Source organism: Tenrec ecaudatus, chromosome X, assembly GCF_050624435.1.
Source record: "Tenrec ecaudatus isolate mTenEca1 chromosome X, mTenEca1.hap1, whole genome shotgun sequence".
Taxonomy (NCBI): domain Eukaryota; kingdom Metazoa; phylum Chordata; class Mammalia; order Afrosoricida; family Tenrecidae; genus Tenrec; species Tenrec ecaudatus.
This window is the reverse complement of record NC_134548.1, coordinates 152,310,703-152,330,638: the sequence shown is the minus strand read 5'-3', so window position 1 is coordinate 152,330,638 and position 19,936 is coordinate 152,310,703. Positions and strand designations below refer to the sequence as shown.

General features: G+C 44.1%; 1 protein-coding gene across 1 annotated transcript; it reads right to left on the bottom strand.

Moving 5' to 3' along the window:
• Positions 1–1,683: 1,683 nt before the first annotated feature.
• HTATSF1 (HIV-1 Tat specific factor 1) lies at positions 1,684–18,120 on the bottom strand. Its single transcript, XM_075539024.1, has 9 exons — positions 17,861–18,120; positions 14,945–15,107; positions 14,548–14,595; positions 13,901–14,055; positions 11,348–11,502; positions 9,924–10,023; positions 5,194–5,283; positions 4,267–4,404; positions 1,684–3,766 (listed from the first exon to the last, which is right to left on the bottom strand). The coding sequence occupies exons 1-9, from the start codon at positions 18,023–18,025 to the stop codon at positions 2,696–2,698; spliced, it is 2,085 nt and encodes a 694-aa protein (XP_075395139.1). The 5' UTR covers positions 18,026–18,120; the 3' UTR covers positions 1,684–2,695.
• Between the last annotated feature and the right edge of the window lie 1,816 nt (positions 18,121–19,936).

Here is a 19,936-nt window from a genome sequence, read left to right as displayed (position 1 = left end):
CCTGAAGCCGCTTCCAGCTCATGCATGGAGTGGACTATATTACTCGTTCTGGTTTGAGTCCACCAACTGTTCTGTGGGACAAAGAGGAGGCAGCCGGCTTCCGTTGTAACGATTGACAGCCTCAGAAAACTATGGAGTTCTACTCTTAGAGGGTTGTGATGAGTTAGAAATGGACTAGACAGTAGTGGGTAATGGATTCTTTTTTTTTTTTGGTTTGGAAAATTGTTTAGGCATAATTTATGTCATCACCAAAAAATGTGCCTGCTGTGGTCATCAGACTTGATGCAACCCTATCTCGCTCTCGCTCTCGCTCGGAGTCAATGTTGACTCATAGTAACCTGTGGGTTTCCAAAACTGTAACTGTTTACAGGAGTAGAAATCCTAGTCCTTCTTGCATAGGATAGAGTGTAACTGCCTCCTAGGGTATCAGAGGCTGTAAATCTTTACAAAAGACTGCCTCGTCTTTCGCCCACAGAGCAGCTAGTGGGTTGCAGCCTGATGCTTAACCCAAGGCACCACCTGGGCCTCTTTAAATTTTTCTTAAGAAATTCTGTCAGCTAATTTTTGAGGATGGGGTGCTTAGCATGCACTTTTCTTTTGATGTGTTTATTCACACACCCCCTTCTCACACACACATCCTTTCACAGGGGGCAATAAACCCTATTGCTTAGTAAGCATGTGTGGAAAGTGCTTCATGATTTGTTCTTCCTGTTATTTACCAATATCACCTCCTAAATCAGTGCTTCTAGACCTTCTTTATGGCTCGACCCTTTAATAGAGCTCGTGTGGTGACTCCCCCACCATAAAATTTGTTGTTGACCCCCAACAATTATTGCTACTTCATCACTCTTAAGTTTGATGTTATGAATCCGGCGATCCCTGTGAAAGGTTGTTCAACCCCACCCCCCACAAAGGGTCTCGATTCACAGGTTGAGAATCACTGACCTAAATAATTTATCACTGTACAGATACTTGTGATTTTTCACTTCCAGTGTGTTTATGTGAAAAGAACAGGACTTGATATCAAATTCATGAGCTGGGGAGATCAGCACATGGGGCAGCATCGTTCAGAGCTGCAATGTGTCTGTCTCTCACACACACCTGCCCTGCCCACCATGGGTACATGCACAGGAACATGCCCCCATCCCAGACTTGGTAATGCTGTTTCAGGCAGTGCGGCCTAAACACTAGTGAACCTTTATGGCATTCTTAGGAATGTACGTCGTCAAAGGAGAGCAAGGTAGTAGCTAGCATCTGAAACAGACTAAACTGTATACTGTTCATTGTCTTTTGACAGTTTCTAGATTTCTAAACTTACATATTTTAAGATAAAGAAATGGACCCACTTTTGATGATCCCAGAGAGAATATAAATTTGTAGTCACCAGTCCCAATAGCTGTGTGCAGAAGGTAAGCATTCTTTTCGAGAAAACCAATTCTCCCACAAAGTGTTTGAATGCTGCTGAACTGAACCCGAAAGGAATCCTTGTTCTCCTTTGTCATTTTTCTGTATGTAACTGTGTTTACCTCTTTTATGAAATCCCCCCTAGTGAAAATCCTGAAGATTCTAAGGCATTCTACAGATCAATCCAACACTTCTCAGAACCAACGCGGGGACTCTGCTGTCCAATGAGAGCAATGATGACACCAAGACACTAGAGTGAAATGCAGCAATGCAGTTTATTTTAATGCTTGTAAGGAATGAGAATAACATCTTCATTCAACCTTAAAATTAAGTGCACCATAACAGAATTTGGAAAAGCATGCTCAAGAAAAGAGCCCTAATTCTATTGGGGCTACACACGGTAGCACTGCATGAGGCACTGCGGTTCTAAAACAGAAAGCCAAAAACCAAAGTGAAGCCATACAAAAAAAAAAGGGTCTTAAACTTCAGGAGATCCATAAACCTCAGACGGTGCACCTAAGAAGTTATGCAATCCTCATATATGTCAGACACATTACAGAATGTGTACGCATGTACATGGGTTTTTGTGTGTATGGGGTGTGTGTGTAGAAATTTCACAATGTTGGTCAAATTCAAGAGGGGCCCCCCAAAGGCTAAGTAGCAGAACACATTAAAATTCTAGTCTCCCCCCAACATTTTCAGCCATGATGGGAACGGTGGATTGCACATTTGCACATCTAAGAGTACATTTTCATTGAAAGAGGTAGAAAAGAAAACAAATAACACCAGCTCGCAGGAATTGGGCAGGGGAGACACTTCAAAGTGTTACCTGTGAGTTTCATAACTTGTTCTGGTTTAGGAGGGGAAGTGGGGGATATGTAGTAACAAGCTGGAAGCAGGAATACTCCCAAGGAAATTTGAAGGTCCCCCGTGGCATCGCGCTTCAGGAGGAAGAAACCAATAGCATAAATCTCCAACACTATTTTACTCAAATTTAATTTTCTGTTTCTGCATATTATCAACTTTTTTTTTATTTTGGAATATCGCCAATTTCTGTCAGAATACATTTTTAAAAGAACACGTTATCTAGTTTGCTTGCATTCTGACTCAATTTTCAAGTGAACACATGTGCACGTTTTTAAATTAAGTCGAGGTAATAAGGAAAATGCCAGTGCTACTCTGATGGCAGCCCACCATGACACATGTGTTCATGTCATATTACCAAGTTATTACCCTGAAGGAGAGGCAAATTTAGGACCATGGTTTCTCCTGAAAAAGCAAGTTAAAGGGATTAAAGATCATCATCATCATCATCATCATCATCGCTACTGAGGACATAGCTGCTGCCTATGGACACAGGCTCATCTTCCTGAGGATTTTCAAGGTTACTTAGAGAATCTTTCTCATCAGGATTTTCATCGAACAAATTAGCATCGCCAAGCACATTTCTAGCACTATCTCCCTCATCTTTTTCTCCTGAATCTTCAGAGAGCATTATTCCTTCTGCCCCATCTTCCTCCTGATCACCAGCATCTTCAAGCCCCTTTGCATCTGCTTGGTCTTCATCCTCTTTTTCACCTAACTTATCATCAGATACATCGTCGTCGTCTTTCTTTTCTCCAACTTCTTTAAATTCGGTCTCAGAACTTTCCTCATCCAACTCCTTGTCTGAGCTATCGTCTTCCAATTCAGCATTTTCCAAATCTTGTAACTCTTTCTCAAGAATTTTCTTTAACTCTTTTACACATTCATCTTCATCTATTTCCATTTCGAGATCTTCATCTTCCACATCGTTCTCAGCGTCAGCATCATCCTGGTTTTCAGGGCTGTGTTCTTCTTTTTCCAAGTCAGCTTCAGATTCTTTTGGGGGATCAATCTTCTCAGCCTCGTCCTTGTCAGACATTTTGCGAAGGCGATTCTCTGGATAACATTTTCGGAATTTCTTCTTCAGGGGTTCTTTTCCAGCACCATTATCTCCAGGCTCTTTGTCACCTTCCTCAGACACCCTTTCCCAGAAGCCTCCCTCAGACGACTCTGTATCCAGGCTGCTTTCCCCAGACTCGTCATGGATGCTGCTTTCTTTAGAGTCTTCTTCAGAAGTTTCTTCTGATTCTGCCAAATCTTCTGGCTTTTCAGCTTTCTTTTCAGCTCCGGGCCCTTCAGGTGCCATTTCATCTGCTACATTCATTTGAGATGTGGCAGCGCGCTCTGAAAAATGCCTTACTCGAGTAGCAGGCCTTGCGCTTTTTGAAGTGCTGGCAAGATCCGCATGCCCGGAGCCTGTGTTGGCCTCAGGCTCAGTGGAGGATGACTCCTTCCCTTTTGAGCTCTCCTCTTCTGTCTTTCTTGTGGTCTCCTCCACCTAGGTATAAATGGACACTGCCATTGAAATATTTTTCAGGGAAAAAGAAATGAACAACTTTGCAAAACATTTCTAATATGGAGAATACTACCCTGCCTTTGTAAGGCACCTCTTCTTAGGAGATCAAAACAGCTCCCAATCTTGAGTTTCCATCTTGATTTATCATAGTGCGCCTAATATGCGGTCATTGAAAGAAACAAATCTACCATGTAACTGCAGAAATGCCTCACTTCTTCAAAAGTTAATATTTGATCCCTGTTTGTACTCTAAAACACGGAAAGACAGAAGCATGTCGTGGCTTAAAACGTTCTTCGTTTACTTATCACTCACTTGCAAAAGCCTCAACATTTAAGGTGTATAAACTGAAAGATTGAAACATTTTTCTTTCTAGCCTCCGCATGCAGGGCTGTCTTTGCAACAAGTATTGATATCTTAGTAAATCAAACCTGGTCTGTGAGGTCATACAGTAATTCATCTGCCCACAGCAGGGACAGGTTTACCTGGTAATCAGTAGTCCCATCCCATGTTTCAGCAGTGATTTTTTGGCCACGAAACCACCTCCCATCAAGGTTTTGAACGCAATCATCGGCATCCTCCGGATGTCTGAAGTGCACAGAGGCCATGCTATCAGGATGTTTCTTAAAAGGAAAAAAGAGAGAGAGAGAGAGACCAAGTGGGGAGGGGAATAAACGATAAATTTAAAAATCAGACACAACGTTGAAAAGGTAAATACATAATGTTCTTACAAAGAATTTGAACTAAAGCTATGAAGACTTTCCTCCTTTTACCTCAGTCAGTGATATGTAGCTAATTGCTTCTCTAGCTTAATCTTGCCCGACAAGAATGAAACACGGTGTCCTTGGAAATGTTTCTGATGACAACACTGCTTGGGGAGCCAACCCATGTTCAGAGTGTGGATGCTGAAGGCAGGTAGTCTTCAGCACGGTGCTTCATCTCGGAAAGTTTCAGCTTCCTCCTCTGAAAACTGGGTAGCATAGGACCTACCTACCTACCTACCTCAAAGTGTTCTGAAATTCAGCAAGATAACGTATGCATCTGACAAAAGAAATACGGGCTCCTTTCATTGTTATGAGTTATGAGTCAAAAGTTTTTTCCTGGTCTTCTTCAAAATAGAGGGAGCGAACAATTCATAATGAGAGCAAAAGATAGGCAGACTGGGAACAAGCAACTCATGTTTTTCTTGCACTTTCTTCTATTGATCAAGTGTTCTATAGTGACAATAAAGGAAACAAATCCGTTTATCATGGGCCATCTAATTACTACGAACAGATGGTTGCCGCTCAGTAGCAAACATACTACCATTGATTTACAATCTGGGGACACCCTCACGGATACCTTGTAATGGATTGCTTATTAAGCTGAATGATTGCTTGCTGTGGGATTAATTTTCCATGTCATGAACTTACATCAAACAGAGTGAGCTTCTTAATCTTTCCAAATTTGGCACACTCCACTCGCAGGTCGCCTCTGATTTCATTTAACACCATTGGATCACCCTGCAAAAACACATTAGATTACAGATGGATTTGCCCCTTCCTTTGAATGTAAATCCCAGGCATCAACTTTCTTGCCTTGACCAAACAAGAAGTTAAAAGCAAAAGGTTTCCTTTAAAGTTAGTCATGTTTATCCACCAGTGTAGAAGATAATTCTTTGAATTCCCCCAATCAAATGGAATTGCCCTACCAAGGCTGCTACAGTTGCCACTACGACAGGTCTTCTCTGTTTCAAGACTGAGCAAACAGACAGGTGTGGCCGGCGGCAGCGGGAATCTTTGGTGGCAAAGGAGAAGGGAGGGGAGCATGCGTGGAAATCCTCAACAGCAGCAGCTGTAAGGGCAGAAGAGGACCCGTGGTGCATCCAAGTTAGAGGGTGCGGATGAGAGCCCTTAGCTTTGCCCTTTGAGAAGGCATTTCAAACAATGGAGGGGAACATAGAGAGATACCACGGGTATCTGAAGGACAGGAACCCTAATCTTTATCCCCATCACAAAATGTTTTAAGATGGGGTTGTTGTTTTTTTTTTTCATGCATCTAAGATTGTGTTTGAATCCCCAGGGTTCTTGGCTCCTATACATCAAATTCCACCAAAATGAAACCATCAAAATAAGGAGCTGCTATGAAGTGCACAAGAAAATACTCTTGCACAACCATGAGCATATCAAGAACACACAAGCCCTGCTGCTTTTATTCGTGTACACTTCAAGTGGCCCCCAACCTCCTTCTCTCCACCCACAACCACAGCAGCCTCTAGGTTCATGACAAGGGCTCATAAAAGATTGCATTCCCAACTTGATTTTCAACGACAAACCAATAGAAATGAGGCTACTCTGTCTAAGAATTTCTACAGTAGTAGACTTAGCACTTTTTAAATTCTTCCACTTTTTCCCCATAGGCTTGTTTTCTCACCAAACAAAAGGGGAATTACAAAGCAATAGAAAAAGAAAGTGTCAGAGCCCCCCCCCACCCAAACACCTAAGTGCTTGCCCCCCCCCCAAAAAAAATCGATCAACTGCTAGGTGGTTACCGAAATCCAATTTTGAAAGAAGAATATAAACTCCTATTCATGTGCACAACAAATCCAAGGCTCCTCAAATGGTAACTGGCAGCATTCTGGATTTTCCTCACATACAGAACCTAATTTTGAAGACGCCACTGACTTGTTCTCTGTAGAATTATCAGACCTGAGCGGAGTGGGAATGGAAGCTAAAACGCATTTGGTGAAAGTCATGTGGAAGTGTTTCGTTTTTGTTTGCAGCAGGGGGTGGGGGTGGGGTGAGGGGGGTGGAGCGGTGGAAGGGGGTGGCTTCCGAGTGCAGGGATTTTGTGTTACTGAGCTACCTCCTCTCAGAACAGAGCCTGGTCTTTTGTATAAACAATCAGTTGAAAGCATCTTCAAAAATTGAGAAACTATCTCCAATACTTCTATATCCCTCACCCAGGGAAAATCTGGATGATATTTAAAATAAAAATTATTTCAAAATATTTCATACATTTTTTTCAATTGAAGCATGGGTCGTGGGGGTGAGAAGGAAGGACATCTCCTTTATTTATTTACCAAACTCTCAGGTCTTTTTTTTTTTAACAAGGATGTTAAACCTTAGCCTAAGTCTTCTCAGATCTCTGTGTTCACGTATGTCGGCTTGAAAAACTTAAAAGCTGACTAAATGAGCCCTTCCTTTATGAAGACCCTATGACCTAGCTCCACAGAGAACACTCCTAAAGAAACAACTTTCCAAATGTCACACCCGAGAGTAAAAGCAGACACACTAAAGCCCAGAAACCCTCTGCTCATAATTGTTTTTCCCAGGGTCGTGTTTTGTGTCTTTCCCTGTGGAAGAAATAAGCCTTCTCTCTCCTTCTTCTCCCATTGATCCCTGTACGGTCCGCTGAAAGCTGCTAGCCATCTGTACCGATGGAGCACTTGGAAGTGTGGCTAGCCCACATTGAGGCGCGTGCTAGGCACACCAGGCACAGCAAACTTTGAAGACTTGGTACCAAAAACAATTACAAAATATTTCATGAATACTTTATACTGATTACCAGTTGAGATTATATGGTGATGTGAGTTAAACAAAAGGAATTGAAATTAATCTCACTCACTACACATTACCTTAATTGTTGCGGCAACTCAGAAATCTTAAATTCCACACGTGGCTCCCATTAGATTTCTACCATACACAATGAGCCACCTGCCTCTGCGTCTGAGTTTGAATTCATTTCTTAGAATGCAAATTTTGCAGGCCTTGCAGTTTAAAACTATGGCTCCAAATTAAATAACAAAGAACCTTCCTGAGGTAACATTTAACATACTGGTCATGTGTACCCTGATCCTGACAACTGTTTTTAGGTATGTGGCTTCCAATGCTTGCTAGCTTCTTGGAATACAAATATATTCCACTCCCCAACTCTGATTTTTTCCCCTAATACCCCACATAAACTGACAATCCAGTTTTGTTTTCCACTAAAAAAAAGGTCAATGCTGGTGTCTTTTACGCTTTCAAGGAATCTTCTGTGGAACTGTCCAATGGAGGGAGGTGCTATTGGTGACCACTTCGAGAACAGGTCACATAGTGGGATATAATCGAACATCTCGATAACCTAGGTAGCAAAGGGCTGCTATCATGGTGGATGGCGCACTTTGAGTATATTGATGCACAATGAAGTCTAAGCTACAAAGACACCAAATGAGTAAGATCGTTGCGAAGTGCCTCGTCAAACTAATCAGACCACATAGGATGAAAAGAGACGGGCAAACAAGAAGAGGACCACCTAGGATTTATTTGGCTGGGAATTCTCACTCATCACTGCCAGGCAGAGTACTCACCCTCTTTTGTGGCCTACGTGTCTGGGGGCAGAAAACAACCAGGCACATAACTTGCCCTCATTTGCAAAGATGCTAAAGAGAAAATGGTTTAGTCACTAGAATCTTGATGAATGAAGAAGACTTTGGCTTGTGAGCTAACAGGAGTTTCATTCAACTACTCTGTCCCGTGTCATTCATGTCTGCATTGAGGGTCTGAGTCCACCGTGAGCCAGGCACAGTTCTAAGCATTGGGAATGTAGCAGGAGTTCCTCCTCTCACACAGCTCACAGTCTAGTAGTGATCAAGTGATTTTACAAATTGATCCATGAAGGGGGGAAAGGAGAGCAATAAATCAGTAAGTCTAACACAAAAATAATCAAGAAAGTGCAAGTGGGAAAAGCCTATCATCAAAAATAGTGGGAAAAGGAGAATACATGTGGTTTGGGGGGAGGTGACAGAATGCTTGTTAAACCAGAAGATAAGCCTGCCAGGGTGATAGCCATACTCAAACAAGGTATGCCAACGGCATGGTAGGAGGAAGACATGAGAATGGCTGGGTTTTTTTCGCTGCCCTTCTAGTGGTATTCGAGTGAGAACAAAGGCCTCAAGCCAGGGTTTTGAGCCCCAAGAAGCACCAAGCCACCTTATAACTAGATGGAGTGTATCTTCCCAATGACCTCAAAACATGCTCAGACTCCAGAGATGCCCAGTAAGCCCTATCACACCACTGACTAGATGGAACACAACGGATCCAAGACAGCTCTAACTCTGGCAACCGTACGCATAACACAATGAAACACTGCTTATCTGGTGACATCTCCATGGTCTGTGATGCTTGGATTCATTGCTGAGGCTGTTGTACCAATCTATCTCCATGAGAATTTCCCTCCATTTCACTGCCCCTCAACTTTGTCAAACACGCTGAACCTCCCTAGAAAATGGTATTTCCTAATGAAATGGCCAAAGTAAGGTGACGTCTTCACACCTGCACTTTTGAGAACCGCTTCAGTCACTGTCCTTCTACGGCTGACTTGGTCCTTCTCTGAGGGGGCTAACATAATAATAGCCACTTTGACCCAAGGAGTGGGAATGGGCTTTGTTTGCAAAAAGAATCATTTGGTAACTTGGAGATTGGTAAATATGCTTTTTTCTCATTATATAAATTGCTATCATTTCATTTCAGAAGCTGGGCAGGTAATTTAAAAAAAACCTGTTTTTCTACTGATGATCATATCAGCCTGTGTCAAGACAGAGATAAGAAATAGCAGGTAAAAAAAGAATAACTAGCAGGCAGAATGCAATTACCTTAATGGAAATGAATATCCCTTAAGCCTCTTGACTATTTTTTCCCTCTATTTACTGTTTTGGGGAATTTTTTTAAAGCATGGACATTAAACATTATAAAATCTTCCAAAGAGCCACAAAAAGATTGTGAAAAATAATTATGTCCTCAAAAACAACCCCTACTATGTCAAAAGCAGGGGCTGAATTTCATGAAGCTAAGGCTCTTCAAAAGGACCAAACTTTTGGTACCGAAGTATAGTTCACATTTGCAAAGCAGCCCAGACGTGAACTGTGCTCAAAAATCCACAAGCTCCTCCCCCACATCTTTGAATGATTTAAAAGAAGGCATTTTCCATATCAAGCAGTAGCTATTCGGGGCCACCAGATGGATGTTGAAGAGTCACGAGAAGATGGCTCTACTGGACTGAAGAAAAGAAAGCCATGTCCCTGCCACATTCAAGTATGAACAGGGGCCAGAGAAAGATGAGGCGAGGCAAGCTTCGGGATCCCTTGAAAGAAATCATCGCAAGTAGGAGACCCACTTCCTACCTCCAAGTCCATACGTTGAAACACATTTCTGAGGATGACAACTCGCTCATGGCGCATTCGGGATGCTCCAGCTTTCTTCTCGGCTCTCAGATCCAACTGCCTATTGCAAGACAGCAATAACAAGAAGCTGTGACTTTTGTTTCTTACTTGCGGGCACTTATTGGAGAGAGAAAAAAGGACTGGTGGTGCAGCGGTTAAGAACTCAGCTGTTAACAGAAAGGTTTGTTCATCTTCTCCATGAGAGAAAAATGAGGCAGTCTGCTGCTTCCCCAAAGATTTTCCAGCCTAAGAAACCCTATGGGGATAGCGCTCTCCTGTCCCCATATGGTCTCCAAGAATCAGAATCTACTTGATTGCCATGGGATGGGAGAGCTCGAGAAAGGAGTGCAGCTAATATAATCCTTCATTTTTTAAATATTTCATTATGATAATTGACCCGGTATCTGAACCTCCCAGAATACATTGTTCTCAGAACTAGTTTCTGATTTCAAGGAAACTCTTGAAAAGTTAATTTCTTGATTTTTATGACTATTTAAAAAGATATCCTGTGAGGCTTAAAAAATAAGATTTAAATATTGTATTGGGTTTTAGGCATTTTTTATGGTGACAAAGAAACAGACCAGGCCGAAATATATGTGAACTATGAAAATCCTCTTGCTTTGTTACAATCTTAAATTTTACAGGTATTGCTTATAGAACTTTGTAGGCATCTGTTTTGGAATATGGCTGTGTAGAAGCTGGGAGGCCTCACCACATTGTTCCTTTCCCCCTAAGTGTCCTGAGAGCTCACACTTCCAAAAGGACTTATAGTCTTGCTTACTTTTTTTTAAGTAAAAGATTTTAATTTCTTAAAACTAGCATATTTAAAGTTCATTACATAAATCTTTTAATAATCAAAATGACTGCATTGTGGATCTATTACATTTCACTGCAGAGCAATTAATACGATAAAACCTATCCTTTCTCACTTCTCCCACCTACGAATAGTCCCATACACAGAACTGTTGCCCCTGCCACAGTTGTCGTGGGAGCCCTGGTGGTGTAGCGGGCTACAGGGTCGCTAGGAGTTGAAATTGACTCAATGTCAGTGGATTGTGTTGGGAGTTGATTGCAATCCACACTGAACACGAACTTACAGATCTGTCTAATAAGACTAAGCTTTCTTAATCGGATATCCAGCAGTAGTCAAAGAGATGACTTCTCGCAACCTGGTTATACTACCTTATACACCTTAGCCAATGATAACCGCCACTGCTGTGGAGTTGCCCTGGCCGTATCTATACTGAAATCTCCCAATTATCTAATTAAATTCCTTTCAAATAACTTGTAGGCAGATTAGATGATGCAAAAGGAGATGGCTATTAAAAAAAGGCTTCAAGACATCTATACAAAATCTTTCACAGAGGGAAAAATGCAATACACACTTTTGTTGCACAGGTGGACTCTTGTCTTCTTCCCACTTCTTAGTTGAGGCCTCATACTCCTCCACCAGTTGAGGCGCTGCCACCTCGGCTTGCAATTTGTGCCCTCTGAGGTGATCTTCATCCAAATGCTTTAACACGCGCTCCAACAATTCTCTCTTTGTCAAGGTCAATTAAAAAAAAGTCACTGTCAGATGCCATGATGCAATTTCAGGAGTTTCTTTAGGTGATTCGCGACCACACAATCAAACTGTATTTAAACCCAACTGCCTACCTTGGGATAAATGTATCTAGAATGAGGGTCTAGGAACATGCATGGGATTCATATCTATCCCTCACCAGCTGTGGGAACTAGGACAAGGCCCGCAAGTGCCTTGAGCCCCCAGCTTCCTCTTCGGTACAATGAGGAGAGCGGAGGGGGTGGCATGAACTCATGCAGCCAATGGAGGATATTCTCTGGCATGTGATGGGTATGCAATAAAATCTAGTTATTGGGAAAAGAAGTTGGCCTCTGGAACTTCAATTCCTCATCTGTTGAATGAGGTGGTGGGTTTGCAGGATATCTGAAGGTCCAGTGCCGTTTTAAAACTCCATGATACTCCAACGGAAAAGACAAATTACTCAAAGAAATAGGACAAACAGAGGTGGCCTTTACATTGTGGGTGTTTGTTTTTGCCAAACCAAATGAATTCTAGCCCTGCTCTGTTAAATGCTGAACGGTCAAAGGTGATGAGTTGATAGCTTGTTCGTGAAACACATTTGTGGATTCAGAGTCCTATCCAAAGCAGGGGGGCGGGGAGCACACTGACGCAGGGTCCAAGCTCTGTGGACCTAGGGAACTCACAAAAGGGCAAGTGAACCTAAGGGCTCACATCGAATATGGATTCTGGAAGAATAAACTGTATTCTTTTGGAACTCTAGTGACTGAATTGCCAATCTGGCAATTTGCACACATGGAATTCCACAGCATCGTGTTTCTTTTTTTACAAAAAGTTTAAAATCCAATCAAATCTGTTCACAGAGTTTTAATCAGCCTTGAAGAACTTATAAAAACCCTCCTGATCTCTCAGATCTGAACACTAACAAGAGTCTCCCTGTAACGGTCATGTCCATGTCCAATTCCCACCGTGTGTGAGACCCAGGTAAAAAATTTCTAATTTCCACTTTCCAGAAAGCGACCAGCTTCATCCTCCTCCTTTTGATCTGTGGTGGCCTAATAGGCTAAGCACTGGGCTGCTAAGGACCAGATGGCCAAACTCACCGGTTGCTCTGTGAGAGAAAGATAAAGATCTACAGCCTTGGAAACCTATGAGGCTGTTCTCCTCTGCCCCATAGGGGAGCTATGAGTCAGAATCGACTCAATGGTAATGAATTTTGATGACACATTTGGGTCAGCATCACATTGTTTGTACCCTGCACTAATGCAAAACATACACGTTAAGGTGCCAGGTGACTTAGAAATGATGACTGCCTTTGGCATTGAGCTTTCCCCGTGGGAGCATGGGACCATGACTACATGAAGATCAGAACATTTCTGTCAGCACTATTCTTCTCTTCTTTCCTACCGTATATACTCAAGTATAAGCTGGGGCACCTATTTTTACCACAAAAAACTGGAGGGCTTTTTCAGCATATAAATGTGCTGAAAAAAACGTGGCTTATACTTGAGCATATTTGGTCATCTAAAAGCACGTGTAAGGTAACATCATCTCATTTATATATTCTCATGCAGGGCTCAATACACTGCATCTGTAAAGAGCCCCAAGCCAACCCAAACCCACTGACACCGAGTTGATTCCCACTGCAATACAATAGGATAGCACTGATCCCATGGGTTTCCAAGGCTGTACATTTGTACAGGAACGGGTAACCTGTATTTCTCCTGTGGAACAGCTGGTGGTTTCCTACTGCTGAGCTGGCAGTAAACAGCCCAAAGTGCTACCCACTAGGTCAACCAGTTAGTAACTCTTCTAGGTTTTATACACCATGCAGTCCGTGCTGCAAATACTCTGCCACTGAAGTGTGCACACCTCTACAGACTGATACCTCAATGAATGCATGTGGTTGGTTATGTTTCCCCACCAAACACTTGACTTACAAAAACGGGCTACCAGAGCTTGCCAAACTTGGGTCTGATTCATTCGGATGGGCTGATCTATGTTATAAGCTTTTTTTTTTTTTTTTTTTTTGCTAGTTTGGGGATTAAAGGGGGGGAAAGTGTTCTGAGAAAAAACATATCATATGTAACACATACATCATTATTTTGACCTAATGAACTAGCCTTACCAATATAATACACACAGATAAAAGCTGAATTTTCAGTTTTCTTTCTAACCTGATTTGAATGGTTCTGCTGGTCATTGTCTATCAAACCTTACAGCCCCAGTTCCTGGGTTCCACCCACAGATGCCTTGGAAGAAAGAACTGGTTCTGGTAAAGCAACCCTGGAGTGTCCTCGGAACCTGCTACCCCTGGACTCATCATGAGTTGGAGTTAATGCAACACTTCCTGGTTTCTCAAGTTAAATGAGAAATTTAACTTGACCGCAAAACTAACCTTTGAATAACAGCAAAGTGCATCGCCTGAAAGGTTTCCTTGATCATCTGTGTAAAGCTTGACCTTGAATTCATCAGTTTCAGGATCTCTCAGAATGATACCAAATTTGGACATGAACTGTATAAACTCATCCACTGTAGTGTCTGGAGGCAATCCTGTAAGATCGATTTAAAACAAAAAACAAAACCCCAAAAACACTTTTATCATGATACCTGCAATAAAGGCGAGGTTCCCCAGGAGAAAGGTATCACTTAATTGGGCGTGATGTTGATCTTCTAAATGTTTCCTAAAATCCTCACTCCTACGGGATTGAGGAAATTCCATGTATTCAAATTTACATTTAAATGATGTTTCGCTGAAACCTCGGATGGCTGAACTTGAAGGGTCAAGCTACTGTAACTTACTGAAAGCAAGCCATATGGATGGCGTGGAGAGTTACGCATGCTTTCCTTAGTACTGTAATTAGCAACGATCATATTCCTCACTGATGCACACAGCTGACCAGAAAGTTATAGTAATTCTAGGGTCAAAAAATGGAACTTAGAAAAAAAATAGTGGGGGAACTGAAACCTAAAAAGGACTTTGTAAAAAACCTCAGAAGCAAAAATGTTTTCCAGCCTTGACTTTGCTTACGGAGGTGTACCTACCAGACACATAGATATTTGTTGTGCTTCTGTCTTCGTCAGAAAGCCATCCTAAGGAACAAGAGGAAATCAATAAGTAAAACACACGCAAGAAGAGGCAAAGCTCATACTTGAAAATCCGAAACCTCCAGGAACATGACAAAACTAACTAAAATTGCTGCCCAGCCTTTAAAGTATTTGACTCTTTGGATAGGTAATTCGTGACAGAGCCCTGTCTGGGAGGGAAAAAAGCATGGCCAGTTTAACTTGTTTATTTATGATTGTATTGATTTTATTTTTTAAAAAGCAACAGCCACCACCTGATCTTATTATTGCTTCAAATATAACTTACTTCTCTAAATTGTTCACACAGACAGACGCAGATTTGTAAACTTCAGGTTTTACAAGCAAAACCACTTGCCTGATTTGGCCTTTCTTTTGAGTGCCCTCTTTTTGGACTTGGGGGGCTCACTCTGTGGAAGGTCTTTGATCTGACCGGGATTGACATCTTGTTCATGCTGAGCGGTGCTAGATGCTCCTTCACCTGGGGAGCCAGCATTGCCCGGAAGGACATCTTCAGTGGTCTAAATGAGAGAGGCAATAATGCATTCACATACAAAGAATCAAGTCTTATTTTTCTCCCATAGGAAGTTTTCATAGTCAGTTATACACATTAGCACAGATGGGGTTCTGTGGGTCATGGTTTGAGCAATTCCAGTGCAAATGCAAGATCCCCCCGCCCCCCCCAAACCCATTAACATTGTGTTGATTCCAACTCCTAGTGGCCCCTAGAGGACAGAGTAGAACTGTGCCACAGCGTTTCCAAGACAGATCTTGATGACAACAGATTTGCTCCCTGGTGGGTTCAAACTGCTGAACTTGTGGGTGGCAGCGCAGCACGTGAGAACAGCGCCACTAGTGTTCCTTAATGCCAGATTAGTCACCTTGTGACTAAAATGATCAAAAATGAAGAAAGAGAAGAGACACCAGTATGTGGATTATGCCCATGAAAGTCTGAGCTAGTGCAAAGTCATTTTAAAGTGATGCTGGTACCTTTTCTATTCTCCCGCATAATTTACCAGCTCTCCACATTCAAGGGAATTAAAGCTACAAGGAAGGTTACAAAGGAAGCATTAGTTAAGGATCACAGGACAAAAACCTAGAGTCCACTGGAAATTTGTATACAAATAAGTACACAGAGAAACAGTTTTTCTTCTACTGCATCTATACACAAACATTACCTGTACACCAAGTACTTAGCACCCACAGGCAGGGACCCCTGATTTGGGGTACAGAGACTGGAGGCACCATTGAAAAATGTAACTTTCATTTTAACTTGATAACTAATAAAGCCAAATGATCATTTAGTGTCAGAACAATTTCAAGTCACCCCTACCTACCTGACTTTGGGAGGGAAAGTCCTATTGCACAATGGGGGGAAACTTGTACTTGTGTCTTCAGACCAATCAATACACAGAGGAGTGGGGAAATTGAAAGCAAAGTTGGAAAAAGTTAAGAGCTTCCTAAGCATTTAAAAGGTCAGTCAAAAATTAATCCGTCATCAGATTACTGTTAAAAGTACTCAGAAAAGTGGACGAAAGGAAATGTGCAGACCCTGGCTGGCATGGCCGATTCAGGCATATAATGTGCCTCTTAACAATAAGGAAGCAACAGACTATATGGACATAGGTAAAAGGAGAAAGAAAAAGGGGGAGAAAATGCTTTAAATAAGTCAAGCTGCACCACGGAGGCCGGTTTTCTATTAGGCACAGTGGTTCTCAAACTTCCTGATGCCATGACCCTTTCATATAGTTCCTCAGGTGGTGGTGACCCCCCCAGCCATCAAATGATTTTCTTTGCTCCTTCATCACTGTCATTTTTGTTACTATGATGAATCGGGCGACCCCTGTGAAAGGGTCATTGGGCCCCCAAAGGGATCTCACTCCACAGGTTGAGAGTAACTGCTATGGTGGGCTTGCAGTTCAACTTGTTCCCTAAGCTGGTGATTGACTCATAATAACCTGATGGGCAGCAAAACAAACACTGCCTGCTCTTGCGCCTTCCTCACAATGAAGGTTCTGTTTGAGTTCATTATTGCAACCAATGATGTATCAATCTGCGTCCTTGACGGCCTTCCCTGCTTTCCGCAGCTGCTCGGCCTTACTAAGCACGGTGTTCTTCCCCACAGATAACAAGTCTCCCCCTCCGTGGTTCTCAGGAGCACACTAGTTGAACTCTATCCAAGATCTGTTTGTTCACAGTACTTGCAATCATCTTTGTCAACAGTGCAATTGGAATGCACCAATTCTTTCGCTTCGCGGTCTTCCAAACTTTCCACGCATATGAGCCCAATAAAAAATATCGCCGTTTGGGTCAGACTTCAAAACGATATCCTAAGCCCTTCCATACCTTTTTCAAAGGTCTTGTGTAGCCGATTTGCCCAATGCAATACATCATTTGATTTTGTGACTGCTGCTTCCCTGGGCACTGGCGAAGGAACCAAACTAAGAAGAAATTCACGACTTCAACACCAGCGCACTAACTTTCCTACCCCTCTACAGAAAGTGTAAATCAAAAGGGTACTTTTACCGCCATGCTGAGAGAACTTAAGTTTAACACGAGTAGGTTGTTGCTTCCAACCTGAAATAAAATACTTCCCAGTCTCCCAGTACTTCAAACCAATATCCACAGATCGCAGCCGTCTAGATCTCGCGCATCTCTACTCACATACTGGTGGCTGTGTGGTTCAAACACATACGTCTACCGACAGAACTTAGTACAACAGTAAAGAGAGGCACGAAGTTCATGCAGTATAAAAAATTAAGGCGCCCCCCTCCCCTTTACACGCCGCGCGCGCGTCCCGCCGCCCTCAGGAGTTGAGTCAAGGTGCATTTTGCACATCGTTCACACACTCGTAACTCTGTATTCCCAGAAAAAGTGAGATTTGCAAACGGAGATCAACCGCTCCTAAATTTGTTTTCGGCGTTTCACCTCTTTGGAAGAAGCAGAAGGAGAAAAAAGCGGTCACTCGGGCAATAACCTATAGAGTCGCTCGAAGTCCGAACGGACTCGCCGGCAAAGAGTTCTGTTAAGTTTGACGGCCAGAACCGCCTCGGACCTTCGTGGCTAAAATCCGGCACAGGAAAGACTTACAGCCGGACATTTGCAAACTTCTCCCGAAAGAGTCATTCCCCCTTTCATCAGCGGATAGGCAACGGACACAACAGAAAGACGCGGCGCGCTAACTCCCGACTGAGCTCAACAAGGAAAGCCAGAGCGGAGTGCCGCGCCAGGCGGGCGAAGTGGCCCGCGGCAGCGGCACCCGCGCCCTCCTTACCTTGGGGATCCGGGCTTTCTTGCGCAGATTCATCTTGGGGGTGTCAGCCTGCCGATTCCCCGCAGAGCCAGCTTTTTCTCCGGGAGCCATCTGGGGGTCTCCGAGGAGTTCCTGCATCCACAACTTATCAAACGCCTCGCCCTCGCTCAAGTTGGAGTCGCTCATGCTGCCGATCTCGCCCAGAGGTAGTGTCCTGGCGAGAGCCGAAGCCAAAGTGAGCTGGAGCGCAGCTGGGACTGTGAAGTCCGCGCGCTGCCTCGCCCCCGGCCCGCCCCCCGCGGCGCCCCAGCAGCCCCTGGGAGGCCACGCGCGCCACCGCCTGGCAGGCTCGCTCACCGCAGCGGGCTAGGGCTCTCAAAGGGGCGCGCGCCCGCGGGCGAGCCCGCGGCCCCGTCCAGGGCTCCCAGGCGGAGCCCCGCTCCAGGCTGACGCAGTCGCCCTGGTGGACACGTCGCGACGTCGCCAGTCGCGCCGGCACGCCCCCTTGGCGTCAGCAAGACCTGACCTGCCGGCCGCAGCCCCCGAGGCCCGGGGAGCCGCTTCTGGGGCGCCGCTTCCCCCCCCTGGAAGCTCCCGGAGCCCGCCAGGGCCGGCACGAGGACTCTAGGTGTCCCTCGAGGCTCGGGCCTGCGAGGGGAGTGGAGGGGATGGCCCGGGCGCCCGAACAACGGCGTGGGAACAGTCCTCTGGGAGAGCGCCATCTTGGGCGGGGGGACCGGACCTTTTTCTCATGGACCGAAAGAGACGCGCCCGAGCCGTGTTTGGGGCATGTTTCGGGATGATTTTAGTATAGATGTAGCTTCGGCGCCCGGGGCCAGGGATTGGTACCTAGCGTGAGTCGAATGACTGCGTGAATGAACGAGCGGTGCGCGATGGCGGGACCCACTGCCTGTGCTAGGTCTCACACCCTTCTCTGTCACTTCCCGCCCTGGGGACTGGAGACCATCCCCGCTGGGGAGCGATGTGAGGTGCGGAGGCTGCCGCATGTACTCCAGGACTCAGGGATGCCCAGATCCCAAAGCTGACACTTACCAGGATCTTCCAAGTGTAATAAACACCAGCTTGACTAATTATGTGACGAACTCCGGCCCATTGGCTTACTTTGAGAAACACACAACATGCTTTTTGCCATGAACAGAACCTTACCCAGAAAGTACACACTGTTGGAGACGAAGTGCCATTTTCAGAGCTGCGTAGATTGTAACTGGACAAATCGCCCTTGCGTGTCTACTAAGTGTCAGGCCCTGGCGACCCAGCAGCTAACACAGGACAGGTACAACTCAGCAGACTTATGGTGGTTGGTAAGTGGTACATGTGGAAGTTTTAAGAGGATGGAAACAGTAGTTCTCAAATGTATGCACCTCGGGACTTTTACATATCTTCATAAAACTTATTGAAGACCCCAGACAACCGGCTTATGTGCATTGCATTTCTTGTGGTTTGCTGCATGAAAATTAAAACACTTAAAAATATTAATTCATCTAAAAATAACAGGCACGTGCGTAAACATAAATATAGGGGACAAGCCTGGGGTCTGCAAAAATCCTGGCTCCCTACGTAGATTTGAAAACGATGGTTTCCACCTCCGCAGCCGTTTTTAAAGGGAACTTTTTCTCTTTTGCAGCCCGATTCTTTTTCATGAAATTCCCCGGGTTTGGAGGCAGGGGACTCATCTGGAGAACTGAACGCTATTTGCGTTTGTAAACATCTCTTTGTACTGTGAGTTGGGTGGAGGTTTACAGAGCAGATCAGTTTTCCATTCAACATTCCATAGCATACACGTTTTGTTTCATTTGTTGCAATCCCCTAAACGTAACCTCACTCATCCCACTTCCCCCTGTGATTTCCTGTTTCTACTCCTTCCCTAACCTTTTGGAACTTTGTGCTCCAGTAAACATTGCCCTTTGGAACTCAGGTGGTTGCTTATTCTAAAGTGAGGTCACCTCACTAGTGTTGTTACTCCCCTTATAGACCTGACGGTGTGACAATGTGAGATGTGAAGGGGAACTAAGGCTTATGGTCTCTGAAACTCCACACGTCTATCGAGCCAGTAAGCCTGGTCTCTTTTAACTTGTG

Bases quoted from the DNA above. Each gene is read 5' to 3' on its own strand.
- HTATSF1 (XM_075539024.1), bottom strand. From the start codon at position 18,025: ATGAGCGACTCCAACTTGAGCGAGGGCGAGGCGTTTGATAAGTTGTGG. The intron at 14,056-14,547 runs GTAGGTACACCT...TCGATCTTACAG, and splicing joins AACAAATATCTATGTGTCTG to GATTGCCTCCAGACACTACA. The intron at 11,503-13,900 runs GTTAGTTTTGCG...ACCTTGACAAAG, and splicing joins CACTTTGCTGTTATTCAAAG to AGAGAATTGTTGGAGCGCGT.